The sequence below is a fragment of the Schistocerca nitens genome, chromosome 2 (assembly GCF_023898315.1).
Source record: "Schistocerca nitens isolate TAMUIC-IGC-003100 chromosome 2, iqSchNite1.1, whole genome shotgun sequence".
NCBI classification, from domain to species: Eukaryota; Metazoa; Arthropoda; class Insecta; order Orthoptera; family Acrididae; genus Schistocerca; species Schistocerca nitens.
Window position 1 is genome coordinate 366410194 of NC_064615.1, and position 22833 is coordinate 366433026.

Sequence of the window (22833 nt, forward strand, 5' to 3'; positions counted from 1 at the left end):
TCTCCAGGACCAGACTGCGAATTGGTTACTTCTGAGATGAGCATCGCCGCGTAATTCCTATCAATTTTCCTTTCCTCCGATTATCCTTCAATCTTAACGTTAGTGCTCTTGTTGTGTCCTTTTTTCTACTAATATAAAAATGCTTGCGTTTCCTTTTCGTGCACAGGAGTTCCTTGTGAAACCGGAGGCGACTGTAGAGGACAGGAGCGGAGGAACCGCTAAAGGAGAGGTATCTTTGCAGCACGTGTCAGCCACGTGGGACGGCGCCAACCCATCCCTTTCGTCCATAAACCTCAACGTCTTACCCGGCACGCTATGTGCTGTTGTAGGACCTGTTGGATGTGGAAAGGTAACGAGCTTTTTATTCGTTTTAAGTAGTGTAATATGGTTTTGGGGTTTGTAGCTGCATAAGTAATTACTTACAAATTTACTGTTTTATTTATGTATAGTGGTTCGTAATGAAACTAATAGTAACTGTGAAATACAACCTTCAACTGGATCTAGGACGCAGGGAAAGTTTAAAACAGCAACTGAAGAAAATGATATGCACTGTGTGCTTAATTCCAATTTTCGTTTGCTGTCGATATATTTATTTCTCCACTTAGCTTGTAGCTTATGCTACGTGTTGTCCAACAATTTGTCTTGTAAGGCTTTAATAGTACACAATATATGCTTTTAGATACATGTACATATAGAGCAGTTAGTCGTTTGCATGTTTCATTGAGCATTCACGCTATACTGTATCTGAAATGGAACGTGACAATTGTTTCCTGCGAGTGACACAATTTAGAAAAATGTGGTGAAATAATCTGGCCCTTCACACAAGTGTCTTCCATAAATGTTTGTGTGGCTTATACTGTCACACACACTGTCCCATTCATCTTGACCACCACATTTTTTTCGTTCAGAAACAAAATAAAAAAATACATCAAGAAAACGTAATTTAGCTACCAAGAGAACATTAAGCAGTATGACTGATTTTATTGTTACTTTGTTCATTAGGAAGATACGCATAGCAGCACATCTTTTTCGAATAGTAACGTATATTATTTTATTCTGTAAGCCATTTCCTCTTCATCAATAATTGTTCAAAAACTTATCATGATATACCATTGACGTACAAATTATGTTATTAACGTAACACAAAACGACTGACTCTCCCGTTCTGGCAACACTGCATCTACCAAGGGTAACGTAACTTGCCCACCGCTGATGTTGACAGTAAACAATTGTAAATACAAGGAAAATGCACACAAGCAAGTGGATGAACAATAATGGTCCTATAATATTCTTTTGGGGTATTACAGAACGTACTTTTGTATTTCAGATTTCCGTTCATTAAGAACGATGTGTTCTTTAAGTAACTAATTAAAGAGGGATAAATAGTTTCCGTTAAAGGACTGGCAAACTCAAACCGAAAGATCGTATTAAAATGATGATCAGCTAATTTGCCTTCTTATTTCATTTATGCAGAGCTCCCTGTTGTACCTGCTTATTAATGAGCTGTCACCAACATCTGGAAAGCTCAAGATTGGAGGGAGGGTATCATATGCGAGCCAGGAGCCGTGGATATTCGTGGGCACTGTGAGGCAGAACATCCTGTTCGGACAGCCGTACGACAAGAAGAAGTACCAGAAGGTGGTGGAGGTGTGCGCCCTGTCCAAGGACTTTGAACTGCTGCCGTACGGGGACAAGACGCTGGTGGGAGAGAAGGGCATCACACTCAGCGGCGGGCAGAGGGCCAGGGTGAACCTCGCCAGGTACGTAAAACAGGACGAAGTACCAGAGGACGCAAGAGGTGAGTGTCCTGCCCAAGGACTTCGAACTGCTACTGTTCAATGACAAGACGCAAGTGAGCGTGAAAAGGATCACTTTCAGCAGCGGGTTGTGTCTCTAGTGGTGGTTCGTAGTTCAGTAACGTTAGAGTAGCCCACTTTCTCTGTATTCATGCAGATATGCACTGAGAAGAGAGGATAACGGGAAGGCAATGGATGTGTTGTTGGTTGTGTGCACTTTTTCTCTGTTCAGTCCTGTAAGAACGACTCTCAGAATCACAGAGGCGGCGATGTGATTACCAGTGGATCGTCGATTAACCCCATGCTGCTCTGCAGGGGCGGCATGATGTCTATTCCTCAAAACGTTGTGGCCGTCTGTGTGGTGGTTTGGTTTATGTGTGTGGATACATTGTCTCTGTGATACTGAAGAGTCACGCGGACGAGTTACGCGAATTCTAGTGTAATCTCTAATATACATGGTGAGTCACCTAACATTACCGCTGGATGTATTTCGTAAAGCACATCAAATACTGACGAATCGATTCCACAGACCGAACGTGAGGAGAGGGGCTAGTGTAATTGGTTAATACAAACTATAAAAAAATGCACGGAAGTATTTTTTTAGCACAAACCTACGTTTTTTTAAGTGGAACCCCGTTAGTTTTGTTAGCACATCTGAACATATAAACAAATACGTAATCAGTGCCGTTTGTTGCATTGTAAAATGCTAATTACATCCGGAGATATTGTAACCTAAAGTTGACACTTGAGTACCACTCCTCCGCTGTTCGATCGTGTGTATCGGAGAGCACCGAATTCCGTAGGGATCCAAAGGGAACGGTGATGGACCTTAGGTACAGAAGGGACTGGAACAGCACATTATGTCCACATGCTAACACCTTTTTATTGCTCTTTTTCACTGACGTACATGAACATTACCATGAGGGGTGAGGTACACGTACACACGTGGTTTCCGTTTTCAATTACGGAGTGGAATAGAGTGTGTCCCGACATGTCAGGCCAATAGATGTTCAATGTGGTGGCCATCATTTGCTGCACACAATTGCAACCTCTGGCGTAATGAATGTCGTACACGCCGCAGTACATCTAGTGTAATGTCGCCGCAGGCTGCCACAATACGTTGTTTCATATCCTCTGGGGTTGTAGGCACATCAAGGTACGCATTCTCCTTTAACGTACCCAACAGAAAGAAGTCCAGAGGTGTAAGATCAGGAAAACGGGCTGGCCAATTTATGCGTCCTCCACGTCCTATGAAACGTCCGTCGAACATCCTGTCAAGGGTCAGCCTAGTGTTAATTGCGGAATGTGCAGGTGCACCATCATGCTGATACCACATACGTCGACGCGTTTCCAGTGGGACATTTTCGAGCAACGTTGGCAGATCATTCTATAGAAACGCGATGTATGTTGCAGCTGTTTGGGCCCCTGCAATGAAGTGAGGACCAATGAGGTGGTCGCCAATGACTCCGCACCATACATTTACAGTCCACGGTCGCTGTCGCTCTACCTGTCTGAGCCAGCGAGGATTGTCCACGGACCAGTAATGCATGTTCCGTAGATTCACTGCCCCGTGGTTTGTGAAACCCGCTCCATCGGTAAACAGTTAGAACTGCAACGCATTCTCTGTTAATGCCCATTGACAGAATTGCACTCGATGATTAAAGTCATCACCATGTAATTGCTGATGTAGCGACACATGAAACGGGTGAAAGCGGTGACGATGCAGTATGCGCATGACACTACTTTGACTCAGTCCACCGGCTCTCGCAATGTCCCGTGTACTCATGTGTGGGTTCATGGCAACAGCAGCTAACACACCAACTGCACGCGCTTCTCCTGTGACGGGCCTGTTACGGACCCGTTTGCGTGCTACGACCATACCATACCATACAGTTGGCGGTAGATGTTTTACAATGTGCGGCACGTTGGCTGCTCTCTGTCCGGGTACCGTTCTGCATACACCCTGCAGGCTTCAGCTGCATTTCGTCGACACTCGCCATAGATGAGTACCATCTCCGCCTTTTCAGAGTTCGAATACACGATGGTCACAGTTCCTACAACACTGCACTATCACAGACGTCTGGTAACACGGTGTACTGCAGTTGGTCTGCGTGCGGAGACGAATGCAGAATAATAATAGCAGCAAACGCTCATGCGGACACTGCGACAGCTAGACCAAACCACAACAGTGCACTACAGCCACACTCGTAAAAACGGTCGTCATCGTAAACATGTCCCTGCAAATGCTGCTCGCCGACCGTGGCCCGAGTTTGTTACAACGTGCAACTGAACGTCGGAGGTTTCAAGCGTCAACTTTAGGTTACAATATCTCCGGATGTAATTAACATTTTACAATGCAACAAACGGCACTGATTACGTATTTGTTTATATGTTCAGATGTGCTAACAAAACTAACGTGGTTCCATTTAAAAAACGTAGGTTTGTGTTAAAAAACATACTTCCGATCATTTTTGTATGGTTTATTAAACAGTTACACTAGCCCCTCTCCTCACGTTCGGTCTGTGGAATCGGTTCGTCAGTATTTGATATGGTTTACGAAGTATATCCAGCGGTAACGTTAGGTGACTCACCCTGTATATTCTATGATCCATGCATCTTGCACCAATTTTGTGCTACAATGCAAGGGATAGTTATCATATATATTTTTAAAAAGTAAGTTACTGACATTATTTAGATATTACTATTATATATTTATTACCCCACAATATAGGAATAATTATTATCCACCTGTTCTCTTTCACTGTACAAAAGGAAGGTTTTGGCATTTCTCTGAATTGCAGTTCTGCGGTGCGAGAGGGAGTTAAGCCAGACGGTAACCTTACGTGAGCTAGTGGTAGCCAATAGCACATGAGCCTGCAATGTCATGTTTTAATGTTGACGTCATGACTAACGGTGAAGCTGATTCTATGTGTACTAACGTGCAAGAAATGAAGGTGACTAGCAGAAAAGAAAGGCAACAGTACGAAAAACTTGGGCCTAGACTACGAGAGTGAAAAAACTTGCAGATCTGTTTCAGAGAGAGAATAGGGTAGCAGTTGCGATTTCTCTGTGAAGTCTACGAAAGCTAACCTCAGTTGGTGCGAAAATCACACACTTACAGTTAATGATGAGGGAAATCCCAATGCTGAGTTTTGTAAACTAGGGAACTATAAGGAAATTAAGGGACCCACTTGCAGTGTTGTACGCATGCCATGTACACATGGGAAAGTTTGTGCTGGAATGAGTGGACAATCAGTCAACACCAGAATCATTGAATATAAGCCGGGGGGAAAATCGGCCGCAGCGGAGCACACGGTGTGTCAGACCGACAACATAGTAAAATTCGCTGCCACTGGTGTTCTTGGTGTAGAGAAGAGCTATCACACCAGCTTGTTCAGGGAAGTTCTAGAACTACACAACTTGATCATAGCTTCAACAAGAAGGAAGAGAGCTTCAAGCTGAACGGATCTTGGATTCCCGCCCTGGAGCGAATGATCGTTGCAGACAGCAAGGGGAGACCCGCAGCAACAATGACCACGGAGAAGCCGTTGGAAGTTGGAGCGCTAGGTACATGTAATCTGCGGCCGCGACCTACTCTCCAACCGTCTGCCACCAGCAATGGAGGATGAAGGTTTGAGAATGTCAGTCTCTCATGCCGGCGAAACATCAGACAAATCATCAAACAAGCATCGGCCGAAGAACCCAAGACAGAAGCCATCAGACAATTTGTGAACCACAATCTGCAAAAACCGAGCGAGTTGGCGCAGTGTCTAGCACACTGGACTCGCATTCGGGAGGACGACGGTTCAATCAAGCGTCCGGCCATCCTGATTTAGGTTTTCCGTGATTTCCCTAAATCGCTTCAGGCAAATGCCGGGATGCTTCCTTTGAAAGGGCAAGGCCGACTTCCTTCCCCGTCCTTCCCTAATCCGATGAGACCGATGACCTCACTGTCTGGTCTCCTCCCCCGAACAACCCAACCCAACCTCTGCAAAATGCTCTTTATGCAGTCAGGTGCATGGTAAACAGAGAAAATTTTGACAGTGGGGGTAAAATAAATTTATTGTATACATATTGCATGAAGAAGAAGTGGGAAGAGAACGACAAGGAAATATGTCCGTTCTGTGAAATCTCTTCTTGAAATGCATCGAATTTACAAAAATGGAAATGAAAGGAATGGTTTTTGGTTCAAATGGCTCTGAGCACTATGGGACTTAACATCTATGGTCATCAGTCCCCTAGAACTTAGAACTACTTAAACCTAACTAACCTAAGGACATCACACAACACCCAGCCATCACGAGGCAGAGAAAATCCCTGACCCCGCCGGGAATCGAACCCGGGAACCCGGGCGTGGGAAGCGAGAACGCTACCGCACGACCACGAGATGCGGGCATGGTTTTTGGAGTGTCTGATATAATACATGTAGAATTATATTAGTCTATATTCACAAGACGTAGGTTTCAAGATGCCAAATACTGCTACATATGAGGTGTATGACTCACGCAGATCCAAACAACAGGATTATGATACGTCAGGATACTGGCCTACCTCGACTCGAACCGCAAGTTCATGCCACAAAGAAGTATCAGACTTTTGTCTAGTAACTATTGATTTGCAGAAACCTTTTTCACCACTGAAGATACCTACTGAAGTTGTTTTCTACCTGGGGCTGCTTTGGGTGTGCGACTTCGGTATCCCCCAGCATTACGATAATAGCGATATTATGTGCATGGCTCCTGGCTCCTGATGAAATGGCTTCACGAGGTACTACAGAAAAGTCTTATTTCTTTAGATTGCTAAGTATTTCAGAAAACACTCTGAAAAATAGAAATTTGCGTTTGTTTTCCGACACCTACTCAGCTCAGAACAAGAATAACACATAATACCTGATGAACTATGTGGTTGTAGTGGCTGCAGTTTTTCATTCCATAGAAGATTTTTACTTCGTTCCGGGACATATCTTTTTACCTTCTTACAGTGACTTTGGTGGTATTGAGAAAGAGAATAGTAGAATGGTCTGTGTCTTTACTTCAGAGGACTGGTTCAGACTAGTATACAGTAAAAGACCCGAGTTAAGAACCCTTTCTCTGTACAGAGGATGAACAAGGAAGACTATCAAGATTTGTAAGCAGTAGCTTCAACTCTAGTTAAGAAACAGAAGTGGACTTTAGGGCAGAAGATGAAATTTCGCAAAACTTATGTCATAGAAATGGAACCTAGGAAGCCTGGCATTATCCGGTTTAAAGAAAACTACTCTCCATCGACTTTTTCGCAGGAAACTAATGTTTTGCACAAAAGTACTGGACGGTTGCGGAAACACAGAGCAGCAGCAGGCTTCTATCCCATCACATATTAACGACTTACAAAATGCGGAGTGCTTATATCTTGGTGGCAGGATGATTACAGCTGTAAAAGATAAGGACTTTTCTCTACTCCTGACATACCTGAAAACTACCATACCGTGTACCGTGCTCTTCAACCAGACATTCGACGTACAACGAGCTAGGAGGAGCAGGATACAGACAGCTGCAAGTAAGTATAGATTCCGATATAGACGGTTGCTTAGAGTTGGTGTGACTGGAACCCCCATATAATTATTAATACTTAAAAGTAACAAAAAATTCATATTGAAGTAAAGCCGAATTCAACTACATTTTAAACCAAAGCATTGATGAAAACCGGACTGTTGTAAAAATAACCCATTTTTTAATGCCATTTTTCAAATTTGGCGATTTGGAACTGACTTTTATCGGATAAATAATGGATATTAAAAGACCATTTTAATTTTCCTATGTACTTTGGACTATAATTAATTGTGTATGGGTCAAAAATATGACTGTTAATGTGCTCAATTTCATACAAGAAGACCACTCGCAAAACGCAGAATATATCAGTTCCAAGTGTGTGGGTTACTCCCTCTCGCATTCTAGCTCTCTATTATCATCCGACATTCAAAGTCGGTTAATTAGCGATTGAGTGCCATTAGCAGCTGGCGCAGTTGTACTATTTAGGGAAGACATTCCAGAGAACTGCGCATTAAAATCGTCCTTATTCAGCGCTGCTGGCTTCGGGCAAGTCCCATTTTCAAGAGCATCTGTAACAAATATGGATACATCGTACTCGTCTCGAGATACAAAAATCGTGTGCCATGCGTAATTGTGCACAGCACCATCACCAAAGAGCAGCATCTCGTCATGCATAGCCACAAGACACACCAGCACATAGCTATTTATGGTACCGACATAGGCCAGGGTTTTTTTAACCGGTATCTAGTGTTACACCTCTCGCTATTATTCAAGTACTCGTGGTTATTACTAACATGAGCAGAACACTTACACGCAGAAACATACTGTAGTACATACAATCTGAAGATACTCACTTGTCGGCGTCCAATATTATTAATAGATGGAAGGCGGTCCTCGACATAGTGTGATAGAAATTTTGATACAGATTCAGACTAAAATGATTCTCCTTTGGTCAGTTGTAATATTTAATGGTATAATATCATAAGTATGGTAGTAAGACAATTATTTACTGTTCCATTTTACAGGGCTGTTTATCGGGAGGCAGACATTTATCTGCTGGATGACCCCTTGTCTGCTGTTGACACACATGTCGGCAAACATCTCTTTGACGAATGCATTAACTCTTATTTAAGTGGAAAGACGAGAATTTTGGTCACTCACCAGTTGCAGTACCTCCAGGGAGCAGACAATATTGTGATACTGAATAAGGTGCGTTGATCTCCTTTCACACTTTAACGGCAGCTGCTCGTTTCATTGTTTACATTAAAAGAAAATTTGCTTCACAGGGAATCATCGAGCATCAAGGAAATTTTGAAGAGATTCTCCAGAGTGGCGTCAGCTTTTCCAAATTGATGTCAAGCACGGAAGAGGAAGTCGAAACGGAGGAGTTGAGTGGTGATCTACGAAGAAGCACCAGAAAGTCTATGCAGGTAACTCTATTATTTTGAAAAATTTGGGACTATTTTCTCGGATTATAGACTTTCTCAACAAATATTACTCTCTTTCACAGGACGAACAAAGCAAATTAAGACGTTCAAAACGTATCGGATCTCAAAGAGCCAACGTAAATATGCTTGACAGGCAGATATCCACGTTGTCGGAAGTGGTAAGTACTGCCCTTATAGGTACAGGATACTGTTTCAGCACTTACCTCCGCTGATTTTTAGTTCGCAGATGTCAAGTGTGAAATCTTTGAAAATTATTAAGATTTTGCTGTCATTTTTTGTTGGCCTAATATATTAGTGTGAGAGTTCGTTTGTCTGCCAAATATGTAACTATAAAATAGTTTGCTTTAGTCTGCGGTGGTCCGAGAATCGTTACGAACAACTAAGGACTGCTGTCTGAAGAATATAATCAAAATTTTTGCTATGGTAGTGTTTCACCTAATTTTATGTTGAAACTTAAGGTGGGACAGGTAGCCGGGAAGTGAGTGAAAACATTCAGACACATTTGTAAAAGCAATGAAATCAAACAAGTATGCATAACGTACCCTCAATGCAGATTGCAGTAGGTTCTGTTATTTAGAAGATCAATGGAAGTTATATGAAGAAAATTATGTGGAAGAAGTTTCAAACATCTAAGCTTAAATCTGCTTCTATTTTATTCTTTGAATTTCTAGGATACAGACGCACTAAAGGACTCATTGAAGCCATTTAATCAGAGAGTAGACTATTAACAAATATTAGTATTAAAAGTCAAATACACACTCAATCAAAGAAACAAGTGCATATAAAGAAAGGTCCTTAGGCAGAGAGTAATTTTTATTGTCAACCCACTGACTCGGTTGGTAAGGCATATATTTGTTTTAGTAATGAAAACTACGTAGCCAACTATGACATTCTATAGATCACTGGCTGTATTGATTTTGGTTCTTTTCGAGGACTCATTAGAATACGAGGGCGTGCTGAAAAGTATTTCCTCCGAATTCTTTATGTGAGAACGCTGAAAGGTTTTTAAGTAAAACAAACTTTATTAACGTTCTACATCTTTATTCTTCATGTCCACATATTTATTTCTCAACATAATCACGCTGGTGACGGACACATTTATCCCAACGAGAGACCAGTTTGTTGATACCGTCACTGTGGAATGCCTGACTTTTTTGACGTAGCCATAAATTCACGGTTGCTTTCACCATTTCATCGCTATCAAAGTGAAGTTCTAGAAGGTGCTCTTTATGTTTTGGAAACGATTAAAATCGGTTAGGGCCAAGTACAGACTGTATGGAGGATCATCAAAGAGAGTGAACACAACGCGTCGGATTCTTGCAGATGTTGCAGCACACCTATGTGGTCTGACATTGTTATGGATAAACTCTTCGAATTCAAAACTCTATTACAGCGCACTGTCCCTCACACACCAACAAAGCTACGTTAAACAACGTTATGTTATTACGTTACACGACGTCATGTTACATGCCTTAATTAGCAGCTCTCTAGCGCCAGAGGACTGCGGAAGTGTAGACATGAAGTTTAAAGATGTAGGATGTTAATAACGTGTGTTTCATTTAAACAACTTTAAGAGTTTCCATTTAAAAGTACGGAGGCACTACTTTTCAGCACGCCCCTGTAACAATGACAGAATTATCTTATCTTATAAATTAGACACTTACGTTTAACTAACTACTAAAGCTCGCCAGTCATTTTACTGATGAGTATATAAACAAAATTGTATTAAAACTGAATTCACTTGATAGCGTAAGACAGGAAATCAATACCCTTCCCAGAATACGATGTAATAATTACATCTTTGATTCTGTATACAAACAACAACCTACGCCTTCGCGATAAGTATTTAGACAAGTTTACTGTTTAACGTAAACTACTATACAAGGCAAAATTCGGGTCAACAGAAAGGTCCGATCTTACTCGTCGGCTTTGACCCGTGACGTAAGCGTGTTGTGGTGTGTGACGTCATTACGGCGCGGAAAACCTAATACATGGTTTGATGTACTCTTGTTTAAAGAACATGTATACGTAATATGAAGCAATTTGATGAACATATTGATCTGTAGCGTAGCCCACTTGAGGTTAGGTTGGGAGTTTTTTTTTTGGAATGCGGCCGCGGCAGCGGCCGCCTATGATTCGAAAATATTGATTTGACACTAATGAAGCCTGTGGGGGGATGGGGGGGCACTGCAGACTCCCCCCACCGCATAACGACATATTTAGTTTCTCCCCACCCAAAAACCCCCAATTTCCCACGCTTGTCCCGTTACAGTCATTAGGCTTTTTGTGAAACTTGTGTACTTCAGTGTTTACAATACGTATTCGATGTTTTTATATCCGCCATATTGGAATTGTTGTTTATGGTCGTTTCCGCGGTATTTGTGACGTCATGAGTCAAAGCCGACGGGTAAGATCGGACGCTTCTGTATTTCCCAAAATTCTGTGTTTTTATAGTTGCCATTTTACTCACTTATTCCAGTTTCTGCCAAATTCGCGTAACTATCTTTCTTTCGTAACTCTTTCAATACGCGAGCAAATATATCTTTGGTCTATAAAGTCAGCGATATACTATTTGCCATTCCTTTAATGTTTTGTTGATTTTATTTTTTATAAAGCTAACATCTGTGATTCTTACTATGTTCTTTACTTGGTTTGACCCAGTACGTGTTATATTCTTATTAGTTTTACTAGAAAGTGGTCTTACGCTATTTTATTTATCTCTTTCTGTTTGTGTATCTTTTATTATTCTTAAATGAAGCCACTACTCGACAGTTGATGTCGAAATTATCTCTATTCTACTTTTTTTATTTTGAAATAAATCTCAGTAGAGTTTTCTAACACATTTTTCCCATTAACTGGTTCCTCATTAGTTGAAAACAAAAATTATATTAAATTTATTATTGTTTTCGTTGCTGTTGCTTTATTGTGTAAATTTTAATTTTTATCTTTTCAGTACTGATAACAGATCGTGAAATTATATCATTGGGGCAAAATAATTAACTCGGGTGCTTTGGATTTAAGTTTTCACATAAACAGCATCTTTATTTCCTTTAGTACCAGTACAATCTTGAGGCACTGTGGACGAGTGTCCGTGTACCCTAGAAAAAAAACTGACCAAGGTCTAGACAACAAAAAAAAAAGTCGCCGCTACCACCAGGCAACCAAAACCTCTTCCTCATCCAGCTGTGGCCTCTATTTTGCCATCCCACTGACTGTTATAGCGATTTGGGTACTCGCCACATATTTTCTTCTAAGAAGCTAATAACACACTGCGTGGCATGTCTTAATGGTTCCTTTCCTGATACAAATAAAATAATAATTATGCTAAAGATCTTGTCACACTTCAGTGATAGTTATGCTGTGCTGTGAATTTATAGTGCTGTAACAGAATTGAATAGTGTAGGCTTTTAACAAAGGGCACAAATGAGACATATCTTTACGCAGTCAGTGCAGTTTGGACACAACCAATTCCTACAATCCTATCAGGAGCCGCTCTTCACCATCAGAGGTTCTGGGCAGAACACTATTCAAGTATGTCGGATCACTATATCGGACTTCACACAGATTAATAATCCCGACAAAAAATCCACACACACAACTATTGATTCGTTAACATACAACAATCTCTGTAACGAAATCCCATTGAATTCAACTGTTTATTTCAATTTTGGTAAACATTTTTGGAATACAGCGATCAATAGATTATTATATTTTGCCTAAAGCTCAGTCTTGATCACACCATTTGTGTTTCAATGATATAGGTAACCGGTTTCGGTTATTTTTACATAACCATCATCAGACCCATGGCTCCCTTAGGATGGTAGGCGGAGCTCTCCTCAGCTGCTACGAAGTTAACTGATCAGTTAACTGATCAGTTAACTTCGTAGCAGCTGAGGAGAGCTCCGCCTACCATCCTAAGGGAGCCATGGGTCTGATGATGGTTATGTAAAAATAACCGAAACCGGTTACCTATATCATTGAAACATAAATGGTGTGATCAAGACTGAACTTTAGTCAAAATGTTTATTTTCACCTTGCAATTACTAATATACTGTAGAAGATACCACCGATTCCCATTCTAACCCAAACATCGAAACTCACAATTCGAAAAACTGGCTAATCCCTGGAAAATTAGCACAAAACGTCTCTACTGACACGATTTTAACAGGAAGTTCAGCAATATTGATGATTTGCCCTTTTGAACTTCAACAACCATGGTCAGGTAATTTATCTCCAGCATGATCCAAGCCGTTCTCCGATTAAAAGGGCACTGACTATTAAAACCATGTAAACACATTGACGAACCATTAAGAATGAATAAACGAATAGCAGTAGTAGAACTCTTAACAAGTAATAAATTGTAGCCGTAGGCCGTCGCGACTTCGATCAGCGCCAAGCAGCAGCGTTAAATGCGATCTTTGCCATTCAGGTTGTTGCTTAGCTAAAACTCCCGCCACTGCAGAGTAGCTGGAACTCCCGCCTGTGTAGAATTAAGAGCGTTCTTTTTTCCCGTCGTTCTCTCTACAACATTACATATACAATAACTTAAACATAACAAAATAGTTTATAATAACAACATTTTTAACTATACACCGGTCTGCAAATTACTCCGTAAGGAGTTGAGACGATAATTTAGCCCGTAACGACCACCAAAACATTTTGGCACTTCACAAAATATATCATAACGAGTCACAGATTTACCTCATGGATAATTATTTAACCGTAACTGGAATTAGACGTAATCTAACCTTGAGACGATAAACAAATTTCATTTAAAAACTAGTAATTACTTCACGAATAGCAAACTTTTTATTCTAAAATGAACAGATGGTTGAACATGAAATAATTTTTCTTAGGTAGAAAACAATTCATTGTTTATTGTGGCATAAGGAGACAGAAAACAGCAATCTCGTCTTCAAATGAAATCTTATGTTTACATGTAGCAATCACACCGAACTGTGGGACGTCACATACACTATCCACGGAGAAGCAGAATTTATATAAATACCTTCTTTTTAAAAGAGGTTTAGGGGGCCATATCCATTCAATGATCAGAAACAAGTTTCTTTCAGCTATTATAATTTCGCTTCTTTATTATTTCATAATGAGTCTTGAGCCTAGTGATCTTAATGTAAAACACACTTTGTGATACCCACTTTGAATATGACGTAATAAAAATCAACAGCACGGTAGCTTGGGAAAATCATTTCATACTCACCTGTAAATGGGTGAAAAGATATCATCAATCTGAAGTTTGGTTTGATACCACTGTGGTTTCCTAGGCACGGTCCTACTAGGTCCTTATATTCGTCGGCTATGGGCACATAAATGTCCATCAAAACACAGAATGGATTCTGCACATGTCGATTTTCGGGAATGGCGATGAAAAGTAGTCCCATTCTTTCTCGCTAGTCAACATGTTTTATAAAAGAGCTAAGTGATTCTGTTCTCAATTAGAACAAAAATGTCTCCTCCATTTAAGAAACACTATATAATGTTGTAAGAGAGATATGTTTCACCAGTAGACTGTCAACTTATTTTCCACCGTCGGCCAAATTCAGCACAAGTGGTGGTTCGGAGTGGCCCCATTAAAATGCTTTATATCAATATAATACAGGACAACGAAATTTTACATTTCTACTGTATAAGGAAGAACAACATTAAGGAAGACAGAACAGACATTTAAGTAGTTAGAACACATGAACGTCTCATCATTGGCAAAAGATTCCGGAGAGGTTCCGCATTCGGATCTCCGGGAGGGGACTGCCAAAGGGGTGGGGAGGAGGTTACGATAAGATAAATACTGCATATCCAACGAAAGGATAACTTTCTACGTGTCGGGGCGTGGAATGTCAGAAGCTTGAACGGGGTAGGGAAGCTAGAAATCGGAGAAAGGAATTGCAAAGGCTGAATCTAGATATAGTGTTGGTTAGTGAAGTGAAATGGAGAGAAGACAAGTATATCTGGTAAGATGAGTATAGGGTAATATAAACAGAAGTAAAAGATGCTCTAACGGGAGTAGGACTCGTTATGAATAGGAATGTACGGCAGAGAGTATGTTTCTGTGAAAGTTCAGTGATAGGGTTGTTCATATCAGAATCCGAAGCAAACCAATACCGGCAACGATAGTTCAGGTATACATGCCGACGTCGCAAGCTGAAGATGAAGAGATAGAGAAAGTGTATGAGGATATTGAAATGGTAACGCAGTATGTAAAGGAAGATGAAAATCTAATAGTCATGGGGGACTGGAATGCAGTTGTAGGGAAAGGCGTAGACGAAAAGGTTACGGGAGAATATTGGCTTGGGACAAGGAATGAGAGAGGTGGAAGATTAATTGAGTTCTATAATAAACTTCAGCTAGTAATAGTGAATACTCTGTTCAAGAATCACAAGAGGAGGAAATATACTTGGAAAACGCCGGGAGTAGGGGAAGATTTCAGTTAGATTACATCATGGTCCGATAGAGATTCCGAAATCTGATATTGAATTGTAAGGTGTACTGAGGGGCACGTATAAACACAGATCACAGCGTACTAATGATGATGAGTGGGCTGAAGTTTAATAGATTGGTCAGGAAGAATCATTGTGCAAAGAAGTGGGATAGGGAAGTACTCAGGAATGAAGAGATACGCTTGAAGTTCTCTAAAGCTATAGATACGGCAATAAGGGATATCTTATTAGGCGGAAGAGGAATGGACATCTCTAAAAAGGGCTTTCATGGAAGTTGGAAAAAGAAAAACATAGGTGCAAAGAAGGTAACTGCAAAGAAACCATGGGTAACAGAAGAAATCTTCCATTTGATCGATGAAAGAAGGAAGTACAAAACTGTTCAATGAAATTCGGGTTCGAATCCTGCCTCGGGCATGGATGTGTGTGATGTCCTTAGGTTAGTTAGGTTTAAGTAGTTCTAAGTTCTAGGGGACTGATGACCTTAGATGTTAAGTCCCATAGTGCTCAGAGCCATTTTTGAAATTCGGGAATACATAAATACAAGTCGCTGAGAACGAAAGAAAAAGGAAGCGCCCGGAGCTAAGACGAAATGGCTGCATGAAAAATGGAAATGAATCTAAGAAGACATGATTGTCGGAAGGAATGATTCAGCATATAGAAAAGTCAGAACAACTCTCAGTGAAATTAAAAGCAAGGATAGTAACAGTCCAAGGGGATTTCCACTGTTAATTCAGAGCAGAGAGCAGATAGGTGGAGATAGTACATTGGAGGGTTCTATTGAGGGTAAAATTTGTCTGATGTGATGGAAGAAGATGTGATGGAAGAAGATGTGATGGAAGAAGAGATAGAAGTAGATTTAGAAGAGATAGGGGATTCAGAATTAGAATTTAAAAGAGCTTTGAAGACTTAAGATCGAATAGGGCAGAAGGGATAGATAACTTTCCACTAGAATCTCTCAAATCACTGGGGGAAGTGGCAACAAAACGACTATTCGCGTTGGTGTGTAGAATGCATGAGTCTGGCGATATACCATCTGACTTTTGGAAAAATAACATCTACACAATTCCGGAGACTGCAAGAGCTGACAATTGCAAGTATTACTGCACAATCAGCTTAACAGCTCACGCATGCAAGTTGCTGATAAGAATAATACACAGAAGAATGGAAAAGAAAATTTAGGATCTGTTAGAAGTCGAGCAGTTTGGCGTTAGCAAAGGTAAGGGCGGTTGATAATGGAATGAAGACTAAAGAAAAAATCAAGAAACGTTAACAGAATTTGTCGACCTGGATAAAGCGTTCGACAACATAAATCATGCAAGATATTCGAAATTCTGAGGAAAATGGGTGTATGCTATAGGGAGTGACGAGTAGTATACAACATGTACAAGAGTCAAGAGGGAATAATAAAAGACCAAGAACGAAGTTCTCGGATTAAAAAGGGTGTAAGACAGGGACGTAGTCTTTCATACCTGCTGTTCACTCTATACATCGAAGAAGAAATGATAGAAATAAAAGGAGTGGATTTAAAAATAAAGGTGAAAAGATATCATTGATATCATTCGCTGATGACATTTTTATCCTGAGCGAAAGAAAAGAGTTACATGAGCTGCTGAATGGAATCAACAGTCTAACGTCTACAGAATTTGGACTGAGTGTAAATCGAAGAGAGGCGAAAGTAACGAGAAGCAGTAGAAATAAGAATAGCGAGAAACTTAAAGTCAGGATTGATGATTACGAAGTAGACGAAATTCAGGAATTTTACTACCTCTGCAACAAAATAACCAATGACGGACGGAGCAAGGAAGACAACAAAAGCAGACTAACACTAGCGAAAAGGGCATTCCTGGCCCAGAGAAGTCTACTAACAACAAACATAGGACATAATAATTATTTTGAGGAAAAAGTTTCTGAGTATGTAAGTTTAGAGCACATCACTGTATGGTAGTGAAACCTGGACTGTGGGAAAACTGGAATACAATAGAATGGAAGTATTTGAGATGTTTTACTACAGACTAATATTAAAAAATTTGGTGGACTGATAAAGTAAAGAATGAGGAGGTTCTGAGGAGAATCGAAGAGGAAAGGAATATGCGGAAAACATTGACAAGAAGAGAGAACACGATGATAGGATATCTGTTAAGACATCAGGGAATGTTTCTACGTTACTAGAGGGAGCTGCAGAGAGCAAAAACTGTAGAGGAAGACAGAGATTGGAATACATCTAGCAGATAATAGAGGATATAGGTTGGAACTGCTTAGCATATGTCAAGGAATTTGTATGTTCTTATTGGTACCCCTGTGTCCTCAGAGAGAGAGGTCGACAGTCTGCAAGTAATACGCGCTGCCAAATACTGCACTTGCAGTCGATAATGGATACCCGCCGGTAGTAACATTGGTCTGGTCTCTGACCTCATGCAGGAAATAAAATTGGATGCCTTGCCAACATGAACTCACTTCGTATCGCGCTGTGCTCTAGTATCTACCTCAATTACGCTGTGTTTATGTGACCAAACTGCTTATTGGATTTCAGTTGGACAGCTCTCAGTATTACGAACACACTTTTAAGGATGGACTGACGCGACCATGGACTGTTTGATTGCTTCTTCTCTTGGTATGTGTCTACCACTTTTACGACAACATAGCGCGGAATAGTTTGTGAACTATCGAGTGATAATTTTGTTCCACCCTTAATGCGTAATAAATAGTGTTTGTTGTACTTGAGCAGGCGCTAAGCGACCTCAGCGACGAGGCCTCGAACTTCTACATCTACGAGGGCCGTTCAGAAAGTAACCTCCGGTTGATTTAAAAAATACACCAAGTTAAATAAAAATATTTTAATATATACATCTTACAACTACATCTTTTCACTATTTTTCTACATAGTCTCCATAGCGATTGAGGCACTTATCGTATCTCTTCACAAGCTTTGAAATTCCTTCTGCATAAAAATCACCCGCTTGTGCCTGGAGCCAGCCTGTGACCGCATCTTTGAGCTCTTCGTCGTCATCAAACCGCTGTGACCCGAGCCATTTCTTCAAATGCATGAAGTGATAATCACTTGGTGCCAGGTCTGGGCTGTAAGGTGGATGGTTGACAACGTCCCACTTGAAGGACTCAAGAAGGGCCGTTGTTCTGCGAGCAGAGTGAGGACGGGCGTTATCGTGCAAAAAAACGATACCGGAAGTCAGCATACCACGGCGTTTGTTCTGTATAGCCCGTCGTAACTTTTTTATTGTTTCACAGTACACGTCTTGATTAATGGTCGTACCACGTTCCATGAATTCAACCAACAACACCCCTTTGGCATCCCAAAACACCGTTGCCATCAGTTTTCTGGCAGAAAAATCTTGCGAGGCTTTTCTTGGTTTGGTAGGCGAATTTGAATGTGCCCACATCTTTGATTGTTCTTTTGTCTCAGGGTTCACGTACTTAATCCAGGTTTCGTCACCGGTCACGATTCTGTTTAACAATGGTTCTCCTTCGTCCTCATAACGTGACAGAAAGTCTAATGCAGAGGCCATTCTTTGAGTTTTGTGGTGGTCGGTAAGAATTTTGGGCACCCATCGTGCACAGAACTTACGGTAACCCAATCTTGCTGTCACTATCTCGTGCAAGAGAGTCTTAGAAATCTGTGGAAAACCAGTAGACAACTCCGACATTGAGAAACGTCGATTTTCACGAACTTTTGCATCAACTGTCTGAACGAGTTCGTCAGTCACCAATGATGGTCTACCACTCCTCTCTTCATCATGAACGTTTTCTCGTCCACTTTTAAATAAACGTACCCATTCACGGACAACTCCTTCACTCATAACTCTTGGTCCGTACACGGCACAAAGCTCACGATGAATAGCTGCTGCAGAATATCCTTTGGCTGTAGAAAACCTTATGACAGCACGAACTTCACATTTGGCGGGGTTTTCTATTGCAGCACACATTTCAAACTGCCACAAAAACTAAACTAGCGCAGGTACGACGTTCACTCGACCACGGCTTGATGCCGACTGACCTGTTGAATGCGTGAACGCACAGATGGCGTCGCTACTCCCCCCACAACCCGCACTGTGACCAATCGGAGGTTACTTTCTGAACCGCCCTCGTACATGGATACTCTGTAAATCACATTTAAGCGCCTGGAAGAGGGTTCATCGAACCACCTTCACAATTCTCTATTATTCCAATCTCGTATAGCGCGCGGAAAGAATGAGCACCTATATCTTTCCCTTATTTTATCGTGGTGATCGTTCCTCCCCATGTAGATCGGTGTCAACATAATATTTTCGCATTCGGAGGAGAAAGTTGGCGATTGGAATTTCGTGAGAAGATTACGTCGCAACGAAAAACGCCTTTCTTTTAATGATGGCCAGCGCAATTCCTGTATCATTTCTGTGACACTCTCTCCCATATTTAGCGATAATGCAAACCGAGCTGTTTTTCTTAGAAATTAGCGCGTGTGTTGCAACAACAGACTGAATTCAGTGATCATGGATCCAGAATTCATTAAAATTTTGCAGCAACAGCTGCAACTTCAAATGCAACTGTAGGCGTAACAGTAACAAACACAAAAGCAACAGCTGCTACTTCCGATGCAACAGAAACACAGCAAGAAGAACAACGAATGCAAGTTATGTAACAACAACAAAAGCAGCAAGCACAAATTGTGGAAGAGTAGTAGCGTATAATATTGCGGCTCATCAGGCCAGAACAGCATCAATTATCACCATCCACGCTATTCAGTCCAGAAGGGGATTCATGCTACACACGTTTGCAATTCCACTTCCAGGCGAGTAGCTTATACGACGTTACTAAATAGTGTATTTTTATTCTATCTACAACCGACCCCCGAGGTAATGTCTGTTCCATAAAAGTTTCGTCATCACATTAAAACTGAGGGTTTATAATGGGCACAAATTCATAGTTTGGTAAACATTACAAGCGGAAAACTCCTGTCACAGCACGTAGGCTACAATTTTTTCTTTGTCGCAGGAAGTTGCACCAGTCAGTTATAAGCTGCATCGGCAGCTAACCTGAAAGGGCTGACTGGAAAGCGTTGACTTTTGAGTCCAAATCAAAGCTTATACCGAAGTGCTGGTGAGCGATATAAAAAGTGTGTATCCACCTGGTTATGAATTCTGTGCATAGCCACAGACACTCTCGAGGAAATACTGGCAGTAGCAAAGAAACTTTGAAAATATTAGATACAGCACAGCAAAGTATTGATGACAGTAACGTATCTGCAAAATCGGTTAAAGTATCGAATATACACTACTGGCCATTAAAATTGCTACACCACGAAGATGACGTGCTACAGACGCGAAATTTAACCGAAAAGAAGAAGATGCTGTGATATGGAGATGATTAGCTTTTCAGAGCATTCACACAAGCTTGGCGCCGGTGGCGACACCTACAACGTGCTGACAAGAGGAAAGTTTCCAGCCGATTTCTCATACACAAACAGCAGTTGACCGGCGTTGCCTGGTGAAACGTTGTTGTGATGCCTCCTGCAAGGAGGGGAAATGCGTACCATCACGTTTCCGACTTTGATAAAGGTCGGATTGTAGCCTATCGCGATTGCGTTTTATCGTATCGCGACATTGCTGCTCGCGTTGAGAATATGGAATCGGTGGGTTCAGGAGGGTAATACGGAACGCCGTGCTGGATCCCAACGGCCTCGTATCACTAGCAGTCGAGATGACAGGCATCTTATCCTCATGGCTGTAACGGATCGTGCAGCCACGTCTCGATCCCTGAGTCAACAGTTGGTGACGTTTGCAAGACAACAACGATCTGCACGAACAGTTCGACGACGTTTGCAGTAGCACGGACTATCAGCTCGGAGACCATGGCTGCGGTTACCCTTGACACTGCATCACAGACAGGAGCGCCTGCGATGGTGTACTCAAGAATGAACCTGGATGCACGAATGGCAAAACGTCATTTTTTCGGATGAATCCAGGTTATGTTTACAGCATCATGATTGTCGCATCCGTCTTTGGCGACATCGCGGTGAACGCACATTGGAAGCGTGTATTCGTCATCGCCATACTGGCGTATTACCCGGTGTGATGGTATGGGATGCCATTGGCTACACGTCTCAGTCACCACTTGTTCGCACTGACGGAACTTTGAACAGTGGACGTTAAATTTCAGATGTGTTACGACCCTTGGCTCTACCCTTCATTCGCTCCCTGCGAAACCCTACATTTCAGCATGATAATGCACGACCGCATGTTGCAGGTCCTGTACGGGCCTTTCTGGATACAGAGAATGTTCGACTGCTGCCCTGGCCAGCACATTCTTCAGATCTCTCACCAACTGAAAACGTCCGGTCAATGGTGGCCGAGCAACTGGCTCGTCACGATACGCCAGTCACTACTCTTGATGAACTGTGGTATCGTGTTGAAGCTGCATGGGCAGCTGTACACGCCATCCTAGCTCTGTTTGACTCAATGCCCAGGCGTATCAAGGCCGTTATTACGGCTAGAGGTGGTTGTTCTGGGTACTGATTTCTCTGGATCTATGCACCCAAATTGCGTGAAAATGCAATCAGATGTCAGTTCTAGTATAATATATTTGTCCAATGAATACCCGTTTATCATCTGCATTTCTTCTTGGTGTAGCAATTTTAATGGCCAGTAGCGTAGAACAGCAGTATTTTTAGGAAAGTGACTTTCTTCCATAAAACAACGGTCCAAATCATGACGTAGTAAGTTTGATCGGAAGTCATCCCGTTCCTCTTCGTCATCAGACTTGTGATTCAAACCCTGACGTGCACTTATCGACAAAGTCCATCCAACAAATCAGCAGCGGCACCTACTCAACTCACAATCTTCTCGTAGTTTCTCTATGCCACCCTCCCTACAACAACAGTAGTGGACAATAACCGGGTTGTCCAGATTGTTTTTCCAAATATACACTCACTCGGTGTTCACATAAAGAAACGTGCTGTACGCACTTCTGCAAACAAGGAGAAGGTTATTTGGGAGGAACTCTTCAAAGGCCGCGGTGTACTGCATCAACAACGCCACCTCAGTGTAAACACGCCATCGTCGCAATTGAGACCTTTCACAGTACAAGCGCCAAAATTAACTCTCCCACCTATGATCAACAACCAACTAATAAAATTACGTTTTGATAGTAGTTCGCCAATTTATATCTTAAATTAGGAAATCTATTCCCATACTGGTAAACTTTCTGTACGATGTGTTAGTCAGTGTCATTATAAGACAGTAACATCTTGCAAACTTATGTCTACTGTTCCAGAAACTACAAAGGAATAGAATAAAGTGCAATCAACAAAACTATGAATCCTTTCAAGAGCAATATGAGGACTTGGGCCAAATATTAAGCCAAAAATTACTGAAAGTACTCGGCAATACATGGAAGTCATCAAAAAATTCAAGTGCCTACCAAGTTAAAGACCTTCAGTTATTTCTTGACAAGATCAGTCACTATGCCATATTCATAAGAAATGCCACCTAGATCGCTAAACTTCTTAATTTACGTAAGAAAGGCGGGAAATATTCACGGTCACAGCAGCGTAAGAAGGCTTTTAAAAATGAATGCAATATCTGAAGTCCACTCCCTGTCTGGACTCATCAAGACTTCA

General features: G+C 41.5%; 1 protein-coding gene across 1 annotated transcript in view; it reads left to right on the forward strand.

Moving 5' to 3' along the window:
• The window catches only part of LOC126234406 (ATP-binding cassette sub-family C member 4-like), a 123763-nt gene that overhangs the window by 55396 nt on the left and 45534 nt on the right, over positions 1-22833 (forward strand). The window contains exons 9-13 of the mRNA XM_049943095.1: positions 167-349; positions 1474-1760; positions 8350-8533; positions 8611-8754; positions 8835-8930. Of these exons, the coding sequence (XP_049799052.1) occupies positions 167-349; positions 1474-1760; positions 8350-8533; positions 8611-8754; positions 8835-8930 (894 nt within the window). The remainder of the gene's footprint in view (positions 1-166; positions 350-1473; positions 1761-8349; positions 8534-8610; positions 8755-8834; positions 8931-22833) is intronic.